This window comes from Solenopsis invicta, chromosome 11, assembly GCF_016802725.1.
Source record: "Solenopsis invicta isolate M01_SB chromosome 11, UNIL_Sinv_3.0, whole genome shotgun sequence".
Classification (NCBI taxonomy): domain Eukaryota; kingdom Metazoa; phylum Arthropoda; class Insecta; order Hymenoptera; family Formicidae; genus Solenopsis; species Solenopsis invicta.
In genome coordinates, this window is record NC_052674.1 from 17,108,680 (window position 1) to 17,129,178 (window position 20,499).

The 20,499-nt window shown below is 29.3% G+C and overlaps 1 protein-coding gene across 3 annotated transcripts in view; it reads left to right on the forward strand.

Annotated features, from left to right (window-relative positions):
• The first annotated feature begins 1,070 nt into the window (after positions 1 to 1,070).
• Positions 1,071 to 20,499, forward strand: part of LOC105202889 (eukaryotic translation initiation factor 2 subunit 2) — a 53,862-nt gene continuing 34,433 nt past the window's right edge. Inside the window, exons 1-4 of one of the 3 annotated variants that reach the window (XM_039454777.1) lie at positions 1,071 to 1,248; positions 2,332 to 2,589; positions 11,417 to 11,573; positions 11,652 to 11,684. In XM_039454777.1, coding sequence (XP_039310711.1) covers positions 1,231 to 1,248; positions 2,332 to 2,589; positions 11,417 to 11,573; positions 11,652 to 11,684 — 466 coding nt within the window. In that variant the 5' untranslated portion in view covers positions 1,071 to 1,230. The remainder of the gene's footprint in view (positions 1,249 to 2,331; positions 2,590 to 11,416; positions 11,574 to 11,651; positions 11,685 to 20,499) is intronic. The other 2 variants (XM_039454778.1, XM_039454779.1) reach the window with 2 other exon arrangements.

The window sequence follows — 20,499 nt, forward strand, 5'->3', positions numbered from 1 at the left end:
ATATTTCTCATAATATTTATCATAAATATTTTTGAAACGTTTATGATAAATATTTATGATCAGTCCTATTTACGACCATGAAAACATTTATTAAATGTTTATGATAAATGTTTATAAAATATTAAAATAAATATTATAAATATTTAGTAAATGTTTTATAAATATTTTGTGCTATTTGGGCTACCACTATCTGTTGTCTGTTGTAAATTTTAAGGTTATATACAATTACGCCGGATTTTCATGCAATTGCAGGTATACCACCCTGGAGAACAAAACTGGCGCATGCGCATTGGGTCACCTAAAAAGGAACTAGGGCTAAAGTTACTATACAATTCACATTTATTAAGGGTCACTTGCAGGGGTGCGCACGATTGGACACCGCACGATTGGACACCACCACTCACAGCGGCTGATTCCTAGAGTTTTTCCGTTGGTTTGGTTAGATAAGTCAAGATGATTGGTTGGTGTCCAATCATGCTGTGTCCAAAAGAGTGTCACCCTTACTTGCCCCAACGCCGATTAACTTAATCGCTGATTAGTCTATTGGAATTAACCAATCGTATTTGTCGTTAAGTAAAAACGACAAATGCGATTGGTCAATTCCGATAGACTAATAAGCGATTGAGTTAATCGACGTTGGTGAAAGTGGCCCTAATAAATAAATTATAATGCGATTTATCTATGTAATAAGAATAATACTTATATATACGGAACTAGTAAACGACTAGCAAACGATTTGATACCAAAATATTCACAAAATAATCATGAGATAAAAGGTCCAATCGCAATTTCACCTAATAAAACTTGTTCAAATTTCAATTTTGATTTATTATCTAAACTAATTAATATGCAAACAAAACAAAAAAAACACTAGCAAACGATTAGCAATCAAATAGTTTTTTCGAAATTGATCCGAGTTAATTCGACAGCCCCAGTGAAAACGTTATAAAATCTATTGCACTCAAAAGTGTTTGTGAGTGCAAGAATGCAATCAATACGAACAGACCTATGTCACCGCTGAAATTTGTTCTTTTCTTTTTAGGAGGTTGGACCCTCTGCAGCAAAGTCACCATGCCATCAAATTGTCTGATGCAATCTTTTCGGAGTAGCGTGTGGCACTGGAGGTTGAAATCATTTCGTTCAATTTTCTCATATGCTTTATGTCGCTTAAGTTTGCGGTGAACAAAAAATATTCTTTATTCGAAACGAGGACGCTTTACAATCAGAAAAATGACGGAAGAAGATTCGGTACGTAAAATACAAGAATGCTCAAGTTGAACATAAATATACGTGATATGACATGCTGTGCTGTTCTACTTCAATTTTTTCTGTTGAAATAAACTTCTGTTAAAGTCTTGCTTCTTTTCAACATTTAGAAGGAATTGTACGTAAGAATGCTTAGAAAGCAAAAGAAATAATCTCAATCTCAAAATCCCTACTAATAATCTTTCAAATTGTAAAATAATTTTATAACAAAAAGTGAGCTACATATATCTTTATTAACATTTAAAACATTTTTGTTTTTCTTATTACATAGCATGGATTATTTGTGTCAATAATAAAATTTTCATTACTTAAAATATACATATTATACAATTACTTAAAATATACATATTATACAAAATTTATTCATTGACTTGCATATATTTTTTAAAATTATTTATATAATTAGGTATTAAAAAAGATGTATTAAAAATTATTTTGTATGGTTATGTACTACATAAATTTTAAACAACATAGGTTTAAAATATATTTAATAAATTTTAAAAGTCAATTTTGTGTAGTAGAAAAAATTAACATGTAAAAAATTTAATATATTTTTAAAAATTATTTAATAAACAATAAGAAACATTTTATAAAAACTTATAACATCTATTTAACACTTTTTTTTTACTTTAAAATACTAATTATTAAGGGCCAGTTTCACAACCTCCGGTTAAATTAACTGACGGTTAAGTGTCAACCGTGATTGGTTATTTTTGGCCAATTTTACTTAACGACAAATGCGATTGGTCAATTCCGATAGAAAAATCAGCCGATTAAGTTAACTGAAGGTTGTGAAACTGGCCCTAAGACTTTTTGAGGATTTAATGAGCATTTTTATATATCTTAACGTATCAGCTAAATGATTTTTAATATTTTTTAAACGTAAGTGATTTGTTTAGGATATTATAACTGATTATAGCTGACAATGTATTAGAAAGAAAATAATTATGCAGACTACAGAAATCTCAAGATGTGTGTTAAGTGTTAATACTTTAATTTATGATTTTGTGTTTATTAATTAGTACAATCTTTTTTAATTCATTTCTTTTTGTAAAAAATAACTAGGTATTTGATCCAACTCTGAAGAAAAAGAAAAAGAAGAAGAAGACTACTTTTGATATTGATGCAGCTTTCAATGAAGGAGGTAGTGGTGGTGATGCACCAGAAAACATTATTGACAAAGAGAATCAGGAACCAGAGCCTGCAATTGTTGAAGATGATGAGGCATTGGACTTGGAAAACTTTGGCAAAAAAAAGAAAAAAAAGAAGAAGGCATTTAACTTAGATGAATTGGAAGCAGCTTTGCCTGATACAAAGAAAGAGGTAGAAAACGTTTTTTGGAAATTATATTGAATAATTTTAACATATATATATATATATATATATATATATATAAATGTACTTTATTTCTTACGGAGTACACTGCGGACCTTCGCTCCGCTTACATAGTTACAACATTTTATTTCTCGCATCCTTTACAACGCATGAGAGAGAGAGAAAGATCACTCATCCATTCATACTTCGACACTCATTCTCTGGACCTCCGTTTCCGCCGCATTTTCCTCTCTTCCTTCCACACTCTCATTTATACTCAGCCACCCCCTTCCCTCCCTCATCTCCTCCAGTTTCTTCATTTAAACCTCTCCCTCCCCCCTCTCACCTAAAACCTCTTCCATCATCTCTTGCCATTCCTTTTCCATCCCCCCATCCTAACACTTTTTTTTTATATATTAGCTACTTAATTATTTTTTATTGTATTTTTTTAATAAGATTTTTTGATAAATTAAAAAAAACAGTAAATATTCATTTTATAATTAAATATAATATAAACATACTATTGGTCATGTTTAAAAAATATCTAAAATCAATTATGTAATTGTATTGTTTTATAACCTTTTGTCATCTTACAGGCACTTGCATAATTTTTCGTTCTTACAACTCATACAAGATGTATCATGTACAATCCACAAAGAAAAACAATCATAGTTTGCATAGATGAATCGAGCCAAACTAAGATCATTGAAAATGTGTTAACAAAAATCATTTTTTAATTCCTAAGATCTGATTTATCAGGAATTTGTGTCTTTAGGCCAAACTGTGAAGTCAAGTTTTATTTAGAGATTTTGAAGTGATTTCTTAAAGGATTGGAATTAAAAAAATATATTGGGTATTGTTTTCACCTTTGGTTTTTTTACGCACTTTTAATGATCTTGGTTTGTCTTGGCTCTTTTATACAGATAATTATTGTTTGTGGATTGTAACACCGTGTTTTGTTGCCAGTTATAATCATTAAATACCCTTTCTAAATATACGCTCGTTTTTCAATAGAGAAACTGATCTTGTATAAAAACTCAATAACAAAACAAGTAAAAGCTTGCTGATTATTAATCCAATATTAATGAAATTTGAATATATTGGACACAAAACTTTGACAACGTGAATTTGTCGCCCAACTTTATAATAAATAATAATGATTATTCTAGTTCATTTGTGTTTTATTTTTACTTGTTTGTACCGCTTGTTTTGTATTTATATCAAAGAGTAAATAGTACAGAGGAGTGGAAAAATGGTCAGCATCCAAATACAAGATTTTTAAATTTTGTTTATGCCATTTGAAAATCATTTGTAACCTTTTACCTGTTTTGTTTTTATTTGTACTACAAAAGGTTAGGCTTGGAAACACATTTTTTAATTTTAATGTACCCCTCATAGGCAATTTTATAAGATATCGAAAAACGAATATAAATGAAAACAAAAAAAGTATAAACAAATACAAATGATTCTTTTTTGAATGCCAACGATATGGAGATACAGTGCTTTTCATTTTCAGCGTAACCCTGTCACAACTCAGACAGCATACAATATTTACAAAATATTTATAGCTAACACTGTGTGACAAATTTAAACTTTTTTAGACTACAACTAGATTAGATGATTTTTGTAGATTCTTTGTCAGTGAAAACAAATTCGCAAATAAAATTGCTCTATCACTCACATATTTGAGAAAATTGACTTTAAAGTTGCCAAAAATATTACTTTTGGAAATTTTTGAGCTAAAATAACTAAAAAATAATGCAATAGAATAATTTCATTTACGGATTTGTTTCCAACATTCTAAAATCTATACTCACCTGCAAAAAAATGGGCCACCAAATTTTATCACAATTTTTTAATATTTTGAAATCAACTATTTATAAGGAAATAATATTGATCATGAATTGAATCTAGCATGGAAAATCTAGTATAGAAAAATGGGACAAGATGAATTTTTCTGTACTGTAGCATCATGCAAGATTTAACAAGAGGAGACCCAATCTTATCCAACTTTGTGAGGGAAAAATTACAACATGTTTGAAGTTTGGCAAAATCTGTGATGTTACATGGGGAGGTGTGATGCCACACCTCCTTGTGTAACATCACAGATTTTGCCAAACTTCAAATATGTTGTAATTTATCTCTCACACTACTATTTGCTATACACTTCTAATATAACTGTTACCAATGCGCAATAGTTTACAAGAAATTATTGTTTAAAGTTTATTGTGTGCCTATTATACTGACAAGGAGATGCTGCAATCTGCGAAACATGGAATTAGATGAGCTTTAGTTTATTCGAAAGGGGAGGTCGAGAGTATAAGAAGTGTCAGAGCGTTTGCGTGCATGGGCCTTCGTTTTAGAGAGATTTGTATGTAAAGTTTGGCATTCGCCGCGCGGTACATTAAGTACTATTGTGCGGTAGATTAAAGCATGAAGCGCGGTGGCCAAGAAGACTTAAGGTGCACGCATTCTATTTTGTCCTCGGCGGCTGCGTGAAGAGAGGTGTTCGAAACTTTGTAGTGTCATTTTTTTTCAATAATAGCTATATTTATAAATTGAAAACAATTTTTATTATTCTTAGCAAAATATTAATCGTTATATATTATTTGTTACATGTAACAAAATGTAATAATCAGAAAGTTTGCATATTTATTCAAGTTTATTTATTTATTTTTATTCATTATACAATTCTGACATTGCTGTATAATGTTGTGGGTGAAAATTTACGTAAAAACATTGGAAACACAAATTGACTATACACCATAAACATTGTATAAAAAAATAATATAAGAATTTAATATCATGTATGTTTACTAAGGCTCTATTATAAACTAAGGCTCATCTAATTCTGTGTTTCGCAGGCATCTCCTTGTGAGGCAATAGAGGTCATTACCATACATTAAACATAGTCTGCGTTTTGAAATTCAGAGCCAGTACTGAAAATCTATAGTTTGTTACATATACTGTATATTTTCAGTACTGGCAGCAAATTTCGGAGCTGAGTGAGTAAAGTGTACAATGCTGGAATTTATAATCAAAAGTTATTTTTTATGTATGATGCTAGAGGTTTCCAGTTCAGATCCTGCTGTGTATAACTATTTTTTTCATAAGTTTTTTTATTATGCAATCAAATAAAATAAATCGTTATTTTAAAAAAATTATTTTACAAAAATATTTTTTAATTAAATTTTTTTATACTTTTAACCAATATTTAAAAAATTCAGATTTTTACTAGAGATGGAAGTAAAAAAAAAATTATTTGTAAAATAAATAAAATAATAAAATTTATTAATATAATACAAATTTAGATAATAGAAGGAGATATAAATATAATCTAAAAATAAAATATTGAAAATTAACAAAAAAAAATTAAATTACTCTAAAGTAATTAGTTTTGCATTATTGCATATTTTTGGATATTTATCGTAAAAACATGCACATCACTCTACACCAAACGCATGTAACAAATACAATGACCTCTATATATAATAATGACCTCTATTGGTTCAATATAATAGGTACAAGGTAAACTTTAAACGATAATTTCTTATAAATTATTCGCATTGACAACAGTTATACTGTGCAATAGTGAGGAATATACTACAACATATTTCAAGTTTGACAAAATCTGTGATGGTTGGATCTTCTCTTTTAGATTCAACAGTTCATAAATATTATGATAAATGTAGAAAATATTTAATCTATTTTAATAATATTTTATACAATATTTATCATAAATATTTATACAATATTTATGATAAATATTTATCATAAATATTATGATAATTATGAACAGATGATATTCAGTCTAATACTATAAAAATATTTTCATAAACATTTATAGATGTTTATTGTAAATATTGTGTGCTGTTTGAGAAGGAATTAAACCGTCTTACAAGAATCGAAAAACGATTAACGGCATTGGAAAGAACATTGTTAGTACTTGTTTGTTTGTACCATAGAAATACAAGAGTTATACTCTTGCGCAGTTACTACGTTTACACGTCACCATTAATTGGGTTTAAGCATCGATAGTTATAAAATTGTCCAATTATAAGTATTCCTTTGAAGAATGGAATGACCTCGGGAATGACAGTAATTGGCCAATTTTATAACTGCGAATGTTACTAAATCTGATTAATGACGATGTGTAAACGTAGTAAATCAGAGTTGCATCTTGACTGCTTCATCACATTAAGCAGCAAATTGGACTTTTCTAATAAAATTAGTTTGATAATATTAGCTTGATATTAATAAGTTTTGTGCAATTTAATATTAAAATTACGGAAAAGTGTATGTCTTGACATATTTATTAATTTTTGTGATTTTTAATTATAACTAATAATTTATAAATAGCAACACACATTAAAAGGTATTAAAGGACGAAATTTTGATCAACATATATTTGTTAAAGCCAATCAGTATTTGAAAAAATTTACATGTAAATATGTAAATGAGGAACAGTAAACTCTTTGTACATATAATTGTATGTAATGTATAACAGTTTTCTTTTTTTTTTTCCATTGAAACACTAACATGTAAACTCTTTAAAATACTAAACAATTTTAAAATATGCATTTTGATTAAAATTTTGATTAAATCCCTTTATTATTCTTTAATTTCTTTAAACACAAGGGGGTTTGGGAGACCGCCTGTGAAATTTCAATGTTGTGTGAAGACAAATGAGATAGGAGGTTTGGATGTGATCAGGATGTGAAAAAAGTTTGAAATCTTTTCTTTTGATTGATATGGTTAATCAACTTTTTTGATCAACTACAGTTCAAACGACATGACAGCGAAGTTTTGTTGTGATCAATGGAATCCCTATAATATGTGAGTGTAACTTTTTATCTTATATAAAAAAGCTGGACAAAACAGGTCCATTTGCGTATGTTACTCGCATATACTTTGTCTAAAGCTAGAATTCTATACAGGGTATTCCAAAAATACGTGGAAAATTTTTGGGGGCATTTCTCGCGTCAAAACAAGACAAAAACTCCCATAACCATGTATCCGCAAATGCACTATTTCCGAGATACAGGGTGTCGAAGATAAAATCCACAAAATGTGATATAATTTTTATTTATTATTAATTAGTACAAAAAATTTAATTATTTTACAGTAAATGTTCAAAGTGGCTACCACTCCTCTCGATACATCTTTGAAATATCCAAATTGATTGCCTAACTCGTTTGAAAATTCTTGGAGTGTTTTCTTTGTTAGTGTAACGTTCCATTTTTCAAACAAATACGAATAAACAGCCAGACAGATTAACATAAACTAAATAAGAGATCCTCACAGTGAGTGAAATTACCTCACAGTGAGCGAACATGTTGCTATTGGCTGCGTTCAGCAGAATTCAGCGGCTGCTCAACGGTTTATTGCTGAGTTGTAAAGTGTTGAGTTCTGTTGAACGCTTTAATGTCAGCTAACGTATTTGACAATACACATACGTAAATACACCGAACTTAATCTTTACGGAATACGGTGTATAACATATAACAGAAAAATATAAATAAAATATAAGTAAGATAAAATTCTTTTAATTGAATTAAGTTAACATTAATGGATTAGAAAATTAATTCAGCGTTGTAAATAGTATTACATGTGTATTGTGCTTTGAACAGTAATGCACTGGACGTCACCATTTTACTTACTAATCACGTTTTGCTTATTACTCAGCGTACTTTTAGTTTGCTGAAAATCATGGCGACTGCTGACTAAACATGTTGAAAGATTGAGTGCGTTTAGGATCGTTTAGCAGATAATTATAAAACGGTTGCAAAACTGTTGGGTTCTGCTGAACGCAGCCATTGTCTGAGTGGCCTTTTTTTCTTATGTTTTACCTTCGGCGCTCTGTATCTTGGAAATAGCGCATTTGCGAATACATGGTTATGGGAATTTTTTTGTCTTGTTTTGACGCGAGGGATATGCTCCCGAAGATTTTCCACGTATTTTTGGAACACCCTGTATAATACTGTGGGGAAGAGGACTTTTGTACAAAATTTGAAATATATCGTGAAACACAATTTTCAATTTTAGACACTTTGAGTTAATCAAAAATATCTCATATTCTTGTTACATATTATATTTTTTAAAAGGAATGACAATGACAATTTTTTTAAATGTATGACTGTTTAGCTTTAAAACGCCGTATTTTGACGCCCGATTAAAACGCCCTTAAACACACTGATCTTGTCAAATACGTAAACACATTGTCAGGTCTGGGAGACTTTTTCAACTTTGAGAAGCTATGACTTTGATTACAATCAATATTTTTCTACAATTTTTTTTTTTATGAAATCAGAATCTTACGAATGTGACTGCACCATCGACATTGCTGTAAAATAATTTATTGTGAAGTTATAAAGGAAAAACCATTAAGCAAAAATGAGAAATTGGTCAAAAATCCACTTTTTCTTCAAAAAATCATATCTTTACAACAAAAAAACTTTTAAGGACTTTCAAATACGGCGTTTTAAAGCTAAAGAGTCAAACTTTCAAAATAAAATTTGGCAAAATCATTCCTTTTCAAAAGTATAATTATATAACATGGAGAATATGAGGTATTTTTAGGCATCTAAAAAGCCACTTAAAAAAAAATTATATCTTTACAACAAAAAACTTTTAAGGACTTTACAATACGGCGTTTTAAAGCTTCATACTGTCAAAAAAAAAAAAAATGTCATTGCCACCATTTCTATTAAAAAATGTACTTATGTAATAAGGCGAATATGAAGTATTTTTGATTAAAATTGATTTAAAATTGAAAATTGATGTTTTATGATATATTTCGGAAAAACTCCTTTTCTGATTTTATAGTATTCCAACTTTAGACAGAGTATATACAAGTAACATCCGCGAACCAACCTGTTCGAACGTAGTTTGTTCAGCATTTTTATATAAAATATTCACAAAAAAAGTTTCACTTACACACTATATGAGTCGCATTGACTTTAACAAAACTTTGCTGCTGTGCCGTTCGAATTCTAGTTGACCAAAAAAGTTGATCAACCATATCAATCGAAAGAGGAGATTACAAACTTTTTTTACGTCTTGGTCCAAACCTTCTATCTCATTCCGTCTTCACATAGCAAGCATTCGAAACTTCATATGAGGTCTTTCAGACTCACTTACGTGTTTAAAGGTTAAAATCCTTAAAAAATTTTTTTGTTGCAAAGATATAATTTTTTATAGGAAAAGTGGATTTTCAAATGTTTTTCCTTTATAACTTCACAATAAATTATTTTTCGGCAATGCCGATTATGCAGTCACATTTCTAAGATTTTAAACTTTTATTTAAAAAAAAAAGATTGTTGGAAAATATTAATTTGAACTAAAGTTATAGCTTCTTAAAGTTGTCAGTGGGATTAACCAGATGAGAAATGTGTTAACATAATTTTCCGAATAAAATGTATTTAGGAATTATAGCAATATTTGTTATTATTTACTTATAAACAAAAATCGCAAACACAAGAAAAAAATTGAATGAAAAAAATTTTTTTAATTAAAAAATAAATTAAAATTAATTAATTTATAAAATTGAATTTTAAACATTACATTAATACATTAATTTATTAATATATTAATTTTTTAAATATAAAAACTGTTGTATAATGGAAGTGAATTCTGAGGAATTTTGCAAGAAAGGTGGTGGTTACATACGAATAAGAAAATCTTTAGGTATAAAGTATAATAGTAATTTATTGAAAAGAGAATTATAGCTTGTATTTTGAGCAATATTCAACGCGTTATTAGTAATTATCTATTAAGTTTGTCTATGATTCCCTATAAATAAAAAATGAAGTTCAATTGAAGAAATCATTCTAAAGTTGTGAAGTTTGTTATTAAGTTTCTAATTTGTCTTATAATGGTTAAATCTTAAAATGTTTATTTATATTTCTTATTAAGACTGCGGTTCTTTTGCTATAAATGCTTTAAGGCGTTTGATTGACTATTGGGAACAAAGAATTTTACGACCAATCAAAGAATGCTTTGAAGCATTTGTAGCGTCAAATGGACCGTAGCTTAAATGTGATAGAAATATTTTAATTTACAATATTTTAAAAATTGTATTTGGGAGAGAGAAATAGTTCTTATTAAATAATTTATAGTTTACATTTATCCAACGCTATAAGGTTAAAAATCTTTCTTTACCGAACACTTGATATAACGGAAAGAGCAACTATAATAATCAGGGAAACATCTGAACTTTATGTCGGATATATATATCTCCGACTATATTAATTTGTTAATATATATATATATATATTAACAAATTACAAATTTGTCAAAGTACACAAGATACATCTGAATGTATGTTGAATAACAATGTAGTCTATAAATACATAAAATAAGATGCAAATATTGCTTTTTACGTTAGACAAACGAAGAGACAACTCGGAACTAAAATTTAAGAACGTGGAAATAATATAAGAACGAACGAGTCAAAATATTTAGTAATCATCGAATATATAACAAAACATAAACATGCTTTTGATTGGAATAACATAAAAATTCTTGATCCGGAACCAATTTATAATAAGAGATAAGTTTCTGTTGCACATTAAGGAACAAAGAAATTGGTATTAATTCCCAAAAAGAAACTGCACGTCTTAACAAATCATATTTTTATTTACTTAACATACTCTAAATTTTAACATGACCTATTAATCGCATATATTTATACTAATGTTCGTTTGATTCATTGTATCACGAACATTGATAGCTGCTGAAAGTATTGTCAGAAATTTATACGACATTGTTCTCTTTTTATCTGGTTAATTTGATTAGAGCATATTTTAAATTTTTGCGAATCTTGTTCACTTTATAGGAACCTGTGGAGCAACAGATCGAAGAAATGGTAGTGGATGATGATTTTGATTTAGATATGGACTTTTCAAAGACAAAGAAAAAGAAGAAAAAGAAGAAGGATCTTGATGAATTGGTGGCTGAAGAAGAGCGCAAGGAGATTGAAGATAAGGAGAATGGTATGTATTAATAAGAAATGATTTTTGCCAATATGTTTTTGCATCTAGTTGTTTATGTTATTCATTATTTGTTAACATGCTGCACTGAATCTGAGCGAAGTGCAGAGTATGGTAAGACATATGCTTGGTGTTCTTTAATTACCATGCATTTAATTATTCTTTATTGTCGTTGCACTTGTGCATTTTATGTTAATCCTCCGTGGTCCAACATATTTTTTGCTACTTTCCTAGTCCAACTAGGCTAACTTGTGCTTTGTGATCGTGTTTTTGAAAAGGTTTGTGAATTTAACAAATTTGAAAAAGTTTTGGTATACTTTTTCAACATTCCAGAATACGATTTTGACTTTTTGATTCAACAAAAAATGTTTTTCATTTTTTTTATGTATTCGAATTTGCGACAGAATCGACAAAATTCGTAAATGCATTAAAAATCATAACTTTTTTATGAACAAAGAACCTTCTTAGCTTCAAATAGTCGAAGGTAGTTCATACTTGGAAAAATAGTGTTTGAAAAGACATAATTATTTGGTAATATAAAAATTAGTAATTTTGGTTTATAGAAAATAAGAAACAAGGAATATAGGAATAATATAAAATAAAAAAAATTTGAATTTAAAAGATAGGTCAGAATGATGAGTTCAATTGTTCTGGATGTTAATTAAATATTTAATACGATAATGAGCATAAACGCAATACAGTATGGTACGTTTCGGCTATATTTAGCCTTTTTCAGTCAACATAAATAATTTAAATAAACATGTTAAAAAATTTCCTTTTACAAATGGCGAACGGAAGACGAAGGAAATACGAAAAATGTAGCCGTTCAATACGCAGTTCTACGGATGTTATATCGTTGCTCACATAATGTTGTTACGGATGCAGGATCGGTGACACATCCCGGCGATGCTTTTCTTTGTGTAACACAGATTTACTAATCCGTTCTTTCATTTATTGACAATGTAAGAAGGACGTCAAAATTTGAACTCGTCAAACGATGAACAGTGGCACTGAACTGGATTCATATGCACTTGATGACAGTAATTAACAAAAGTTGTCTGCGCGATAAAAGGAAAAATAAAATTGTACATAAAATAATATGAATCACTACCGCATACGATAGATCGAGAACTTGCTGTGATGTATGTAGGTGTACAACTTAATTTGGTCCATTTTTTTGCTTCAAAAACACATTTATTTGAACGATAAAATGAATTAATATCTTATGCACAGTATTGTCCATTGCTAGCCACTACTTTTTCCCATCTTTCTGGCAATTTATGGATTTCGTTGCGGAAAAAGCGTTCATCTTTTGAAGCCAAGAAAAAATCGAGCCAATTTTTGATACCCTGTTCTGAAGTGAAGCGCATTCCAAAGCGTTTTGCATCGATTGAAACAAATGGTAGTCGGAAGAGGAAAGGTCTGGGTTATAAGGCGGGTAAGCCAGAACTTCCTATCCGCTATTTTCCAAATAATTTTTAACCGGAACAGCAACATGAGGTCGAGCGTTGTCATGGTGAAAGATTATGGACTCGTCTCTAGTCGCATATTCTAGACATTTTTTGGCTATACCTTGCTTTAAATAGATCAATTGTTGTCTGTAGAAGTCTTCTGTGATAGTTTGACCAAGTTTTAGCAGCTTATAGTGGATCACACCTTTCTGATTCCTCCAAATACAGAGCATTACCATAAACATTCGGCTTTGGCGTTGATGTTCCCGGGTAGCCGAGCTTTACATACGATTTTTTGCATTTTGGGTTGTTGTAGTGAATCCATTTTTTGTCCCCGGTAATGACTCGATGCAGAAAAGACTTTTTTTTGTACCGTTCCAGCAACATTTTGGATATGCAAAATCATCGTCTGATATCTCTCGGTTTCAATTTGTATGGAACCCAATTTCCTTGCTTTTGAATGTATCTCGCGACTTTGAGTCGTTTTGAAATAGCTTGTTGAATAACTTTCAATGTTTTTGCGAGTTCTTCTTGCGTTTAACACGAATCTTCCAGTAATGTTTCTAATTCTTCATCTTCAAACTTTTTCGGTTGACTCGAACGCTCTTTGTCTTTAACACTAAAATTACCATTTTTAAATTGTCGAAACCATTCTCTGCAAGATTTATCCGATGGTATAGATTCACCACACACTTCCACAAGTATCTGATGCGCTTCAGCTGCACTTTTCTTCCAATTGAAACAGAAAATTAAAACTTCCCGCTATTGGTGCTCATTTGGAACGAAATTTGACATTTTCAATGCAGTAAAAATTAAACTTGTTGTGTAAAACTCAAAGGCTTGTAAACAATATTTGGTTGACAGATGTTGACACTTCACAATACAGCAAAAATCAACTGACGCCGTTAACTAACTATTTATAGCACTTAGAACCATCTTTTGAAAACGAACCGAATTAACTGGTACACCCAATACATCTTGAAAAGCAAAAAATATGTGAGCAAATGTAAACGGTTAACGATCTTACTGCCGTAACAGACCGAGCACAAATGAAGTAGAGCGGTAAACGAGGCTTGTGTTCTGTATCTCTATTTGTTTTTGACCGAGTCAAGCAAATGAAAATATGTATCATGTAGAAGTTCTGTATCCTTTAGAGAATTCGGTTAGTTTGTTGTTTAATATGTATCATTTTTGAAACTGATTTTTTTCTAAAATTTGGTTCAGAGTCGTGAATTTTTACTTTTTCTCAGTCGAAGGTGTGATTATAATTTATTCGATGTTCGGTAATCAATGTCTCGAAGTATCGAGCTTTATATTGTTCATATGTTTTCTCACTCTGGTCAATAAATGAAGGAACGGATTAGTGAATCTGTGTTACACAAAGAAAGGCATTGTCGGGATGTGTCACCGATCCTGCATCCATAACAACATTACGTGAGCAACGATGTAACATTCGTAGAAATGCATATTGAGCGGCTACATTTTTCGTATTTTTTTTGTTTTCCGTTCGCCATTTGTAAAAGGAAATTTTTTAACATGTTTATTTAAATTATTTATGTTGGCTGAGGAAGGCTAAGTATAGCCGAAACGTATCATATTGTACTGCGTTTATGCTCATTATCATATTAAATGTTTAATTGACATCCAGAACAATTGAGCTCATTTTGATCTATCTTTTAAATTCATGTTTTTAACATTAATACGAGCGTTTCTTTTATATACCTTTGTTAAAAAAAAAAATTACTTTCTGCAAAAGAAATCAGTATTTCATAATAAAATTGCTCATTTAAATGGTTTTTATCTTATTTTATCACATTTCTGAGAAAATAAAGTTTTTGCTGCAGAGTGTTCTGTTATCTCAATATATGACTTTGTTCTGAATATCTATATTTATAATAATAATAATAATAATAAATAATAATAATAATAATAATAATTTTTTACTTATATTATATATCGAAATTAAGGCTAAAAGTATCAAAAAACACGATTCATTTACTTGCACCAAATATTATTTTGTCAGTCCATCTTGATCATCTTGATTCATTGGTGGCATGCGCTTAAATATAACTTATCGCCGTACAAAACACAATTAACAAAATACGGTGTTTTTTAACTGATAAGTTCTTACTATCAACTTCTTTAGGGAGAGGGAAGGAGGAAAGCAAATCTTTTTTTTTATTGTGTAACGAATAATTCAAAATTGAAAATATGCTCGTGCCTGCAAAGTTTCAGTTGGACCTCGGAGGATTAGAAATAATATTGAAACATCTTTAACTGATTTTATAATTTAAAAAGTCAATTTTTTAAAAATATAATTTGTATATTTATTCTTTAATATATGCGTTTAGCTGAAAAGAAGGCGACAAGTGTGTGTTTCGTAATGAAAATACTGTTGTACCAAAAAATTTAAGTACTATTATCTTTAATTCTTTTGAAATAAATAATATCACAAAATTGTGGAATTTAACTCAAGTAATATGTATTAAAAGAAAACTGTAATATCTTTAATTTGCACTAATTAGAAAGAGAATGTTGTAAATGGTCTATGCTTTTTTATGGAAAGGATAATTAAAGAAAACTACTTCTTTATTTACAGAGTATGAACTACAGAATATTTACAGGATGAATATTAATATAATATCTGACCGAATCGATATCGATCATCGATTCGACTTAATGAAATAAGATGCTAATGCAAATTTTGGACAGCTAGTATTCGGGACTGGACCGGATTCGCGAGGGGGTAGTTAATCTTAGACAATTGTGCGACTCCGTAAAACTAATCACAGATTTCGAGAAACATTTTGCTTGCTCCCTGTTCTTGAAATTTTTGACTTGTGTTGTCTTCTACCTAACGATTGCGACACAAATAATTATGTATGAAAGTTACAACGCACATCAACAATGAAAATACACCTACATATACTACATATTTTCTCGAAATATAACTGTTGTACAACCACTTTTAAAAAATACATCAAGTGTGTGTATCTTTGCATTCCCATTTATGTCTTTTTATTCTAATCCAAATGATATGTTTTAATTGAATATAAAATTTAATCATAAAGAGTTAAAAAGTATAAAAGTATAAAATAAAAACATTTAATTCAAATAAAAAAATTTTATATAAAAAAACGCTAAACCAAGTAAGGAAATCAAGTTATAAATAATAATGAAATTATTTCTCAATGTATACAAATTTCTCTGTATACAAATGAACGTTACTTATTATACTATATTAGAGGTCTAGCAGCGTCAAATTGTTTTACATTACAATTTTTTTTATTTTATATTGTTACTTTAATTCTGTATGGTAAAAATTTTATATTTTGTTAAAATATATTATTTATATTGAAATAGAAAGACTTTTAAATGGGAATAAAATATATACTGATTTACTTTTTAAAAAAAATATTTATATAACAATTATAATTTGTGGAAATATACATTCTTTTTCTCTTTAGTGTAATTTAAAGATATACTTTTTTTGTACATACCTGTATTTAGTTAAGTTAAATTACACAATTTTGTGATATTATTATTTTTTTGTTAAGTATTAGAGTTATTACTACTTGAGTTTTTTAGTACTTACTCCTTAATACTATAGTTTTAGTATTAAGGAGCACATATACTTAGCGCCTTTTTTTATTTAAAAAAAGTACTATCTATTGTTACAGAGAGCTTTCAGAAATGTTTCAACCTTTTACATTTCATATGTAACACTTTTGAAAGGATTTTTGTAAAATGTCATATGAAATATTGCAACAGAAATTTTTAAAATCTGTAATATGAAATGTTGTAATATAAATGTTTCTATCACTTGTAGTAAATTTTTAATTTGGATTTTTTTTTTAATTTGGGTAAATTTTCTGCTGGTTAACATAGTCAAGCAAAAAATTTGCTTTGTTGTTTTCGCCAACTGAACAAACAACAATTTTCTAAATTCGGCAATTGTAGCATGCTGCTTTCGCTGATTGAATAAGTAAAAATTTTCTAAATCCGCTTATGGCGTGTGCTAAGTTTATTAAAAATAGAAGAAGCAGTTTAAGAATATATGCAAATAAAATTTTATTTAAATTAAGAGAATGGCTATACCGGTTGAAAGCAGATCTTGATACTCAATAATAATAATAATAATAATAATAATAATACTAATAATAATAATAAATAAATTACTTAGGTGAATTTACATTTATAAATTTCCCCAAAATGTGCACTGCATGTTTGCTGAACTTTAAAATTTTACTGTAGAATCAGAAATGTAATATTACGAAAATTAAATTGCTAACTAATTTAATAATTTTGATGCTTATAAGCATCTCTACGATTCCTCCCTTATCTCGAAAATTGTAAAAAAGTTTTAAAATTTTATTGTTTTATATATGTTATATTATGCATTTTTCTTATTAAGTATTTAAAAAATTATATTTTCAATTATTATATAAATTAAATTTTAAATAATAAATGAAAACGTACAATAAAGACACTAATTGTACACAATTTTTATTATAACTTTTTTAAATACGTATAATTCTCTTAATGTAAAGGAAAGAGAGTAATAATGGCTGCTGTGGACATTACGACATTTACTATCCTTATTATCTCCGTTATTTGGTAACGAATTTTAATGATTGCTTATGGAATTATTCGTTTAGTGCCTGTTGTTCTTTAATGGCATCAATATGTTAATACACAACCGTCGACAATTATAAGGCATTTTTATTTTTGAGTATTTGGAATTTGACAAAGTACACTTTGACATTTAATTACACATATTTCTTTATTCTTTTTAAATTTGAGAGCGTATTATCGCAAATATACAGTGTGATTATTAATGAATGTCCCCATTTTTTACCATAGGAGCATGATTTACCGACGGATACGTATTTCTAACATATTATATTAGAAATTACAAATGCGTGCTCTTATGGTAAAAAATGGGGACATTTATTAACAATCCCTGTATGTATTTGAGTGTTTTTCTTAAATATTTAACTTTTTATTCAGTTATTAATATTTCACGTTATATAAAATTATTTAATAGCGTAGCATTTTTGACATGTAGATACCTAAGCGATTTCGTAGTATGGTTACTATCAAAATTTTTATATCGAAATATTTCATCAATAAATCGATTGAGAGCTGCGTTCAGGAACATTAGAGATATCTACCTTTTAATTATTTTCAATATTATTATTGTCAGCTATGTATTTAACTTGAACCGATCACTCAGAATAAGTCATGTCTCTGTACAGTTCAGATAAATTTCTATCTTGCAGTCTTATAATGTAAGTTATGTGATTATTTAACATCATAGTATAACAGAACTAACCTATTCCAGTTTTTGATCACATTATACTAGTCATAATAATTTATCTACTTTGGATTTGACAAACAAATAAATTACAATTTTTTACTCACATTCACACGCTATAATAATTATATTTAATTTGACACTTTGAACCAATTATATTATGAATCTCTATGACTATTAACTCAACATAAACATTTTATCGATTATACTGCAATGTAATAATTTTGTTGATGAAGATTATTACTGAAGATGGTTCAAATCCGACCGAAAACGTCTAATGTAATTTGTTTCACCTTTACGTCACGGTGTAGCTCTGGGAGCTACACCTACCACCCAAGTTTTATTTTATCAATGAATCAATTGTTTCACATAATATGTTTGGTATTGTTGCATTGCTAAAGGTTTTCTCTAATAACAAAAGTTTTAGAATTATTTTAAATAAATAATTTGTTATTAATAAATGTATACTGAAAAGTAGTCGTTTTTGGAGATTAAAATTTGCATAAAAGTTTGCATAATAATCTATACTTTAAAACCATTATCTAGGGATTTTTGAAGTCGCTGATTACGAATCCGATGTCAAAAATTTAAAATTTAAAATAATGGATACAATATGACGGATAAAATTATCAAAATCGACTGGATTTGCTTAAAATTTGCTATTTAGGGGTTTTTGAAGTCTCTGATTACGAATCTAATGTCAAAAATTTAAACGGTAACTTTAATATGGCGACAGAGTTATCAAAATCAACCGGATTTACTTGAAACTTTTTATTCAGGTGTTTTCAAGATTTCTGATTACGAATTTGATGTCAAAAATTTTGAAATGCCAGATGTAATATGGTGGCAAATGTAATTTTTAAAGTTTTAAGCAAATTTGGTTGATTTTGAAAATTTTGTCCACCATATTAGATTCACTATTTTTAATTGTGAACCTTGGGCATTGGATTTCTAATTAGCAACCTCCAAAACTTGCGAGTAACATGTTTCAAGCGAATTTTAGTTGATTTTGAAAATTTCGTTTGCCATATTGGATTCATCATTTTAAATTTTATATTAGAGTCAATCAAATAAAAACCGAACAGACTGTAGAACGAACATGGCGTGGACGTTGGTAACCCTTTTCCGTATGTTTATGGACATGCCCACTATTGCGAATTAGGGAAAACGGCGCGAATGTTCACCGCTGTATCATTTGTTTGTTAGACGTGACATACTGTGTTCGTCATATTCAGCAGACATTGGGGCATGAATTGCCCTTCCTGATACCTCTTCCGCCGTCAAAAACCGCACTACACTTTGCTGTTTTTTTTTTCTTGGCCTCCATAGTGATGTTGGACGCACACATGACGCGCTGACTTCACTTCGAGCACGTCTAACAAAAAAATGATACAGCAGTTGCGCCGTTTTTCTCTAATTCCCAATAGAGAGCACGTCCATAAACACACGAAAAAGGGTTACCAACGTCCGCGCCATGCTCATTATACAGTCTGTTTGGTTTTTATTTGACTGACCTTAATATTTTTCACGTTGGATTCATTCTCAGCGACTTCAAAAACTCTGGATAACAAGTTTCACGAAATTATATTCACTAGAAAAAAGTGCTATTAAATACATATATTTTTTATATACGCGATTACCTGTATTTGGCTCATATTTGTTGGCAAAATATAATATTTATTAATTTATCTTTTTGTTTATCGAATGTTAAACAAGGATAAAGTGTACTCAGGTGCAGAGACGATACACATTGTTTCTTCATGATGTCTTTATGCAGTCTAACCTGTGATCGAAAGACAAAGGTATGATCTTCCCTGTTCCGAATATTAAGGCGATGCTGGAGTGACGGTGGAACTCACTCGATATCAGTACTGCAGATTTTTCTTCGATAGAAAGTCAAGCGACTCATGGTCGTGCCCGGGATGAAGAGTAAAGGGAATAGGCTAGCGCTCTTTGTCAAACGCATTCATCTGTCCTTGTTCTTTGACTTTAGCGCCATCTTATGCAAGATCCTTCAACTACTGTGTTATATAATTACTGTTCTATTACTATTTAAACTGCTTCTGCAGGCCAATTTACACATAAAATTCCCAATGCAGAGTTTCTCTTATATTAAAGTTTCTAGACTCATTCCAAAAGTACAGTATTGTTCTTTGTTGTA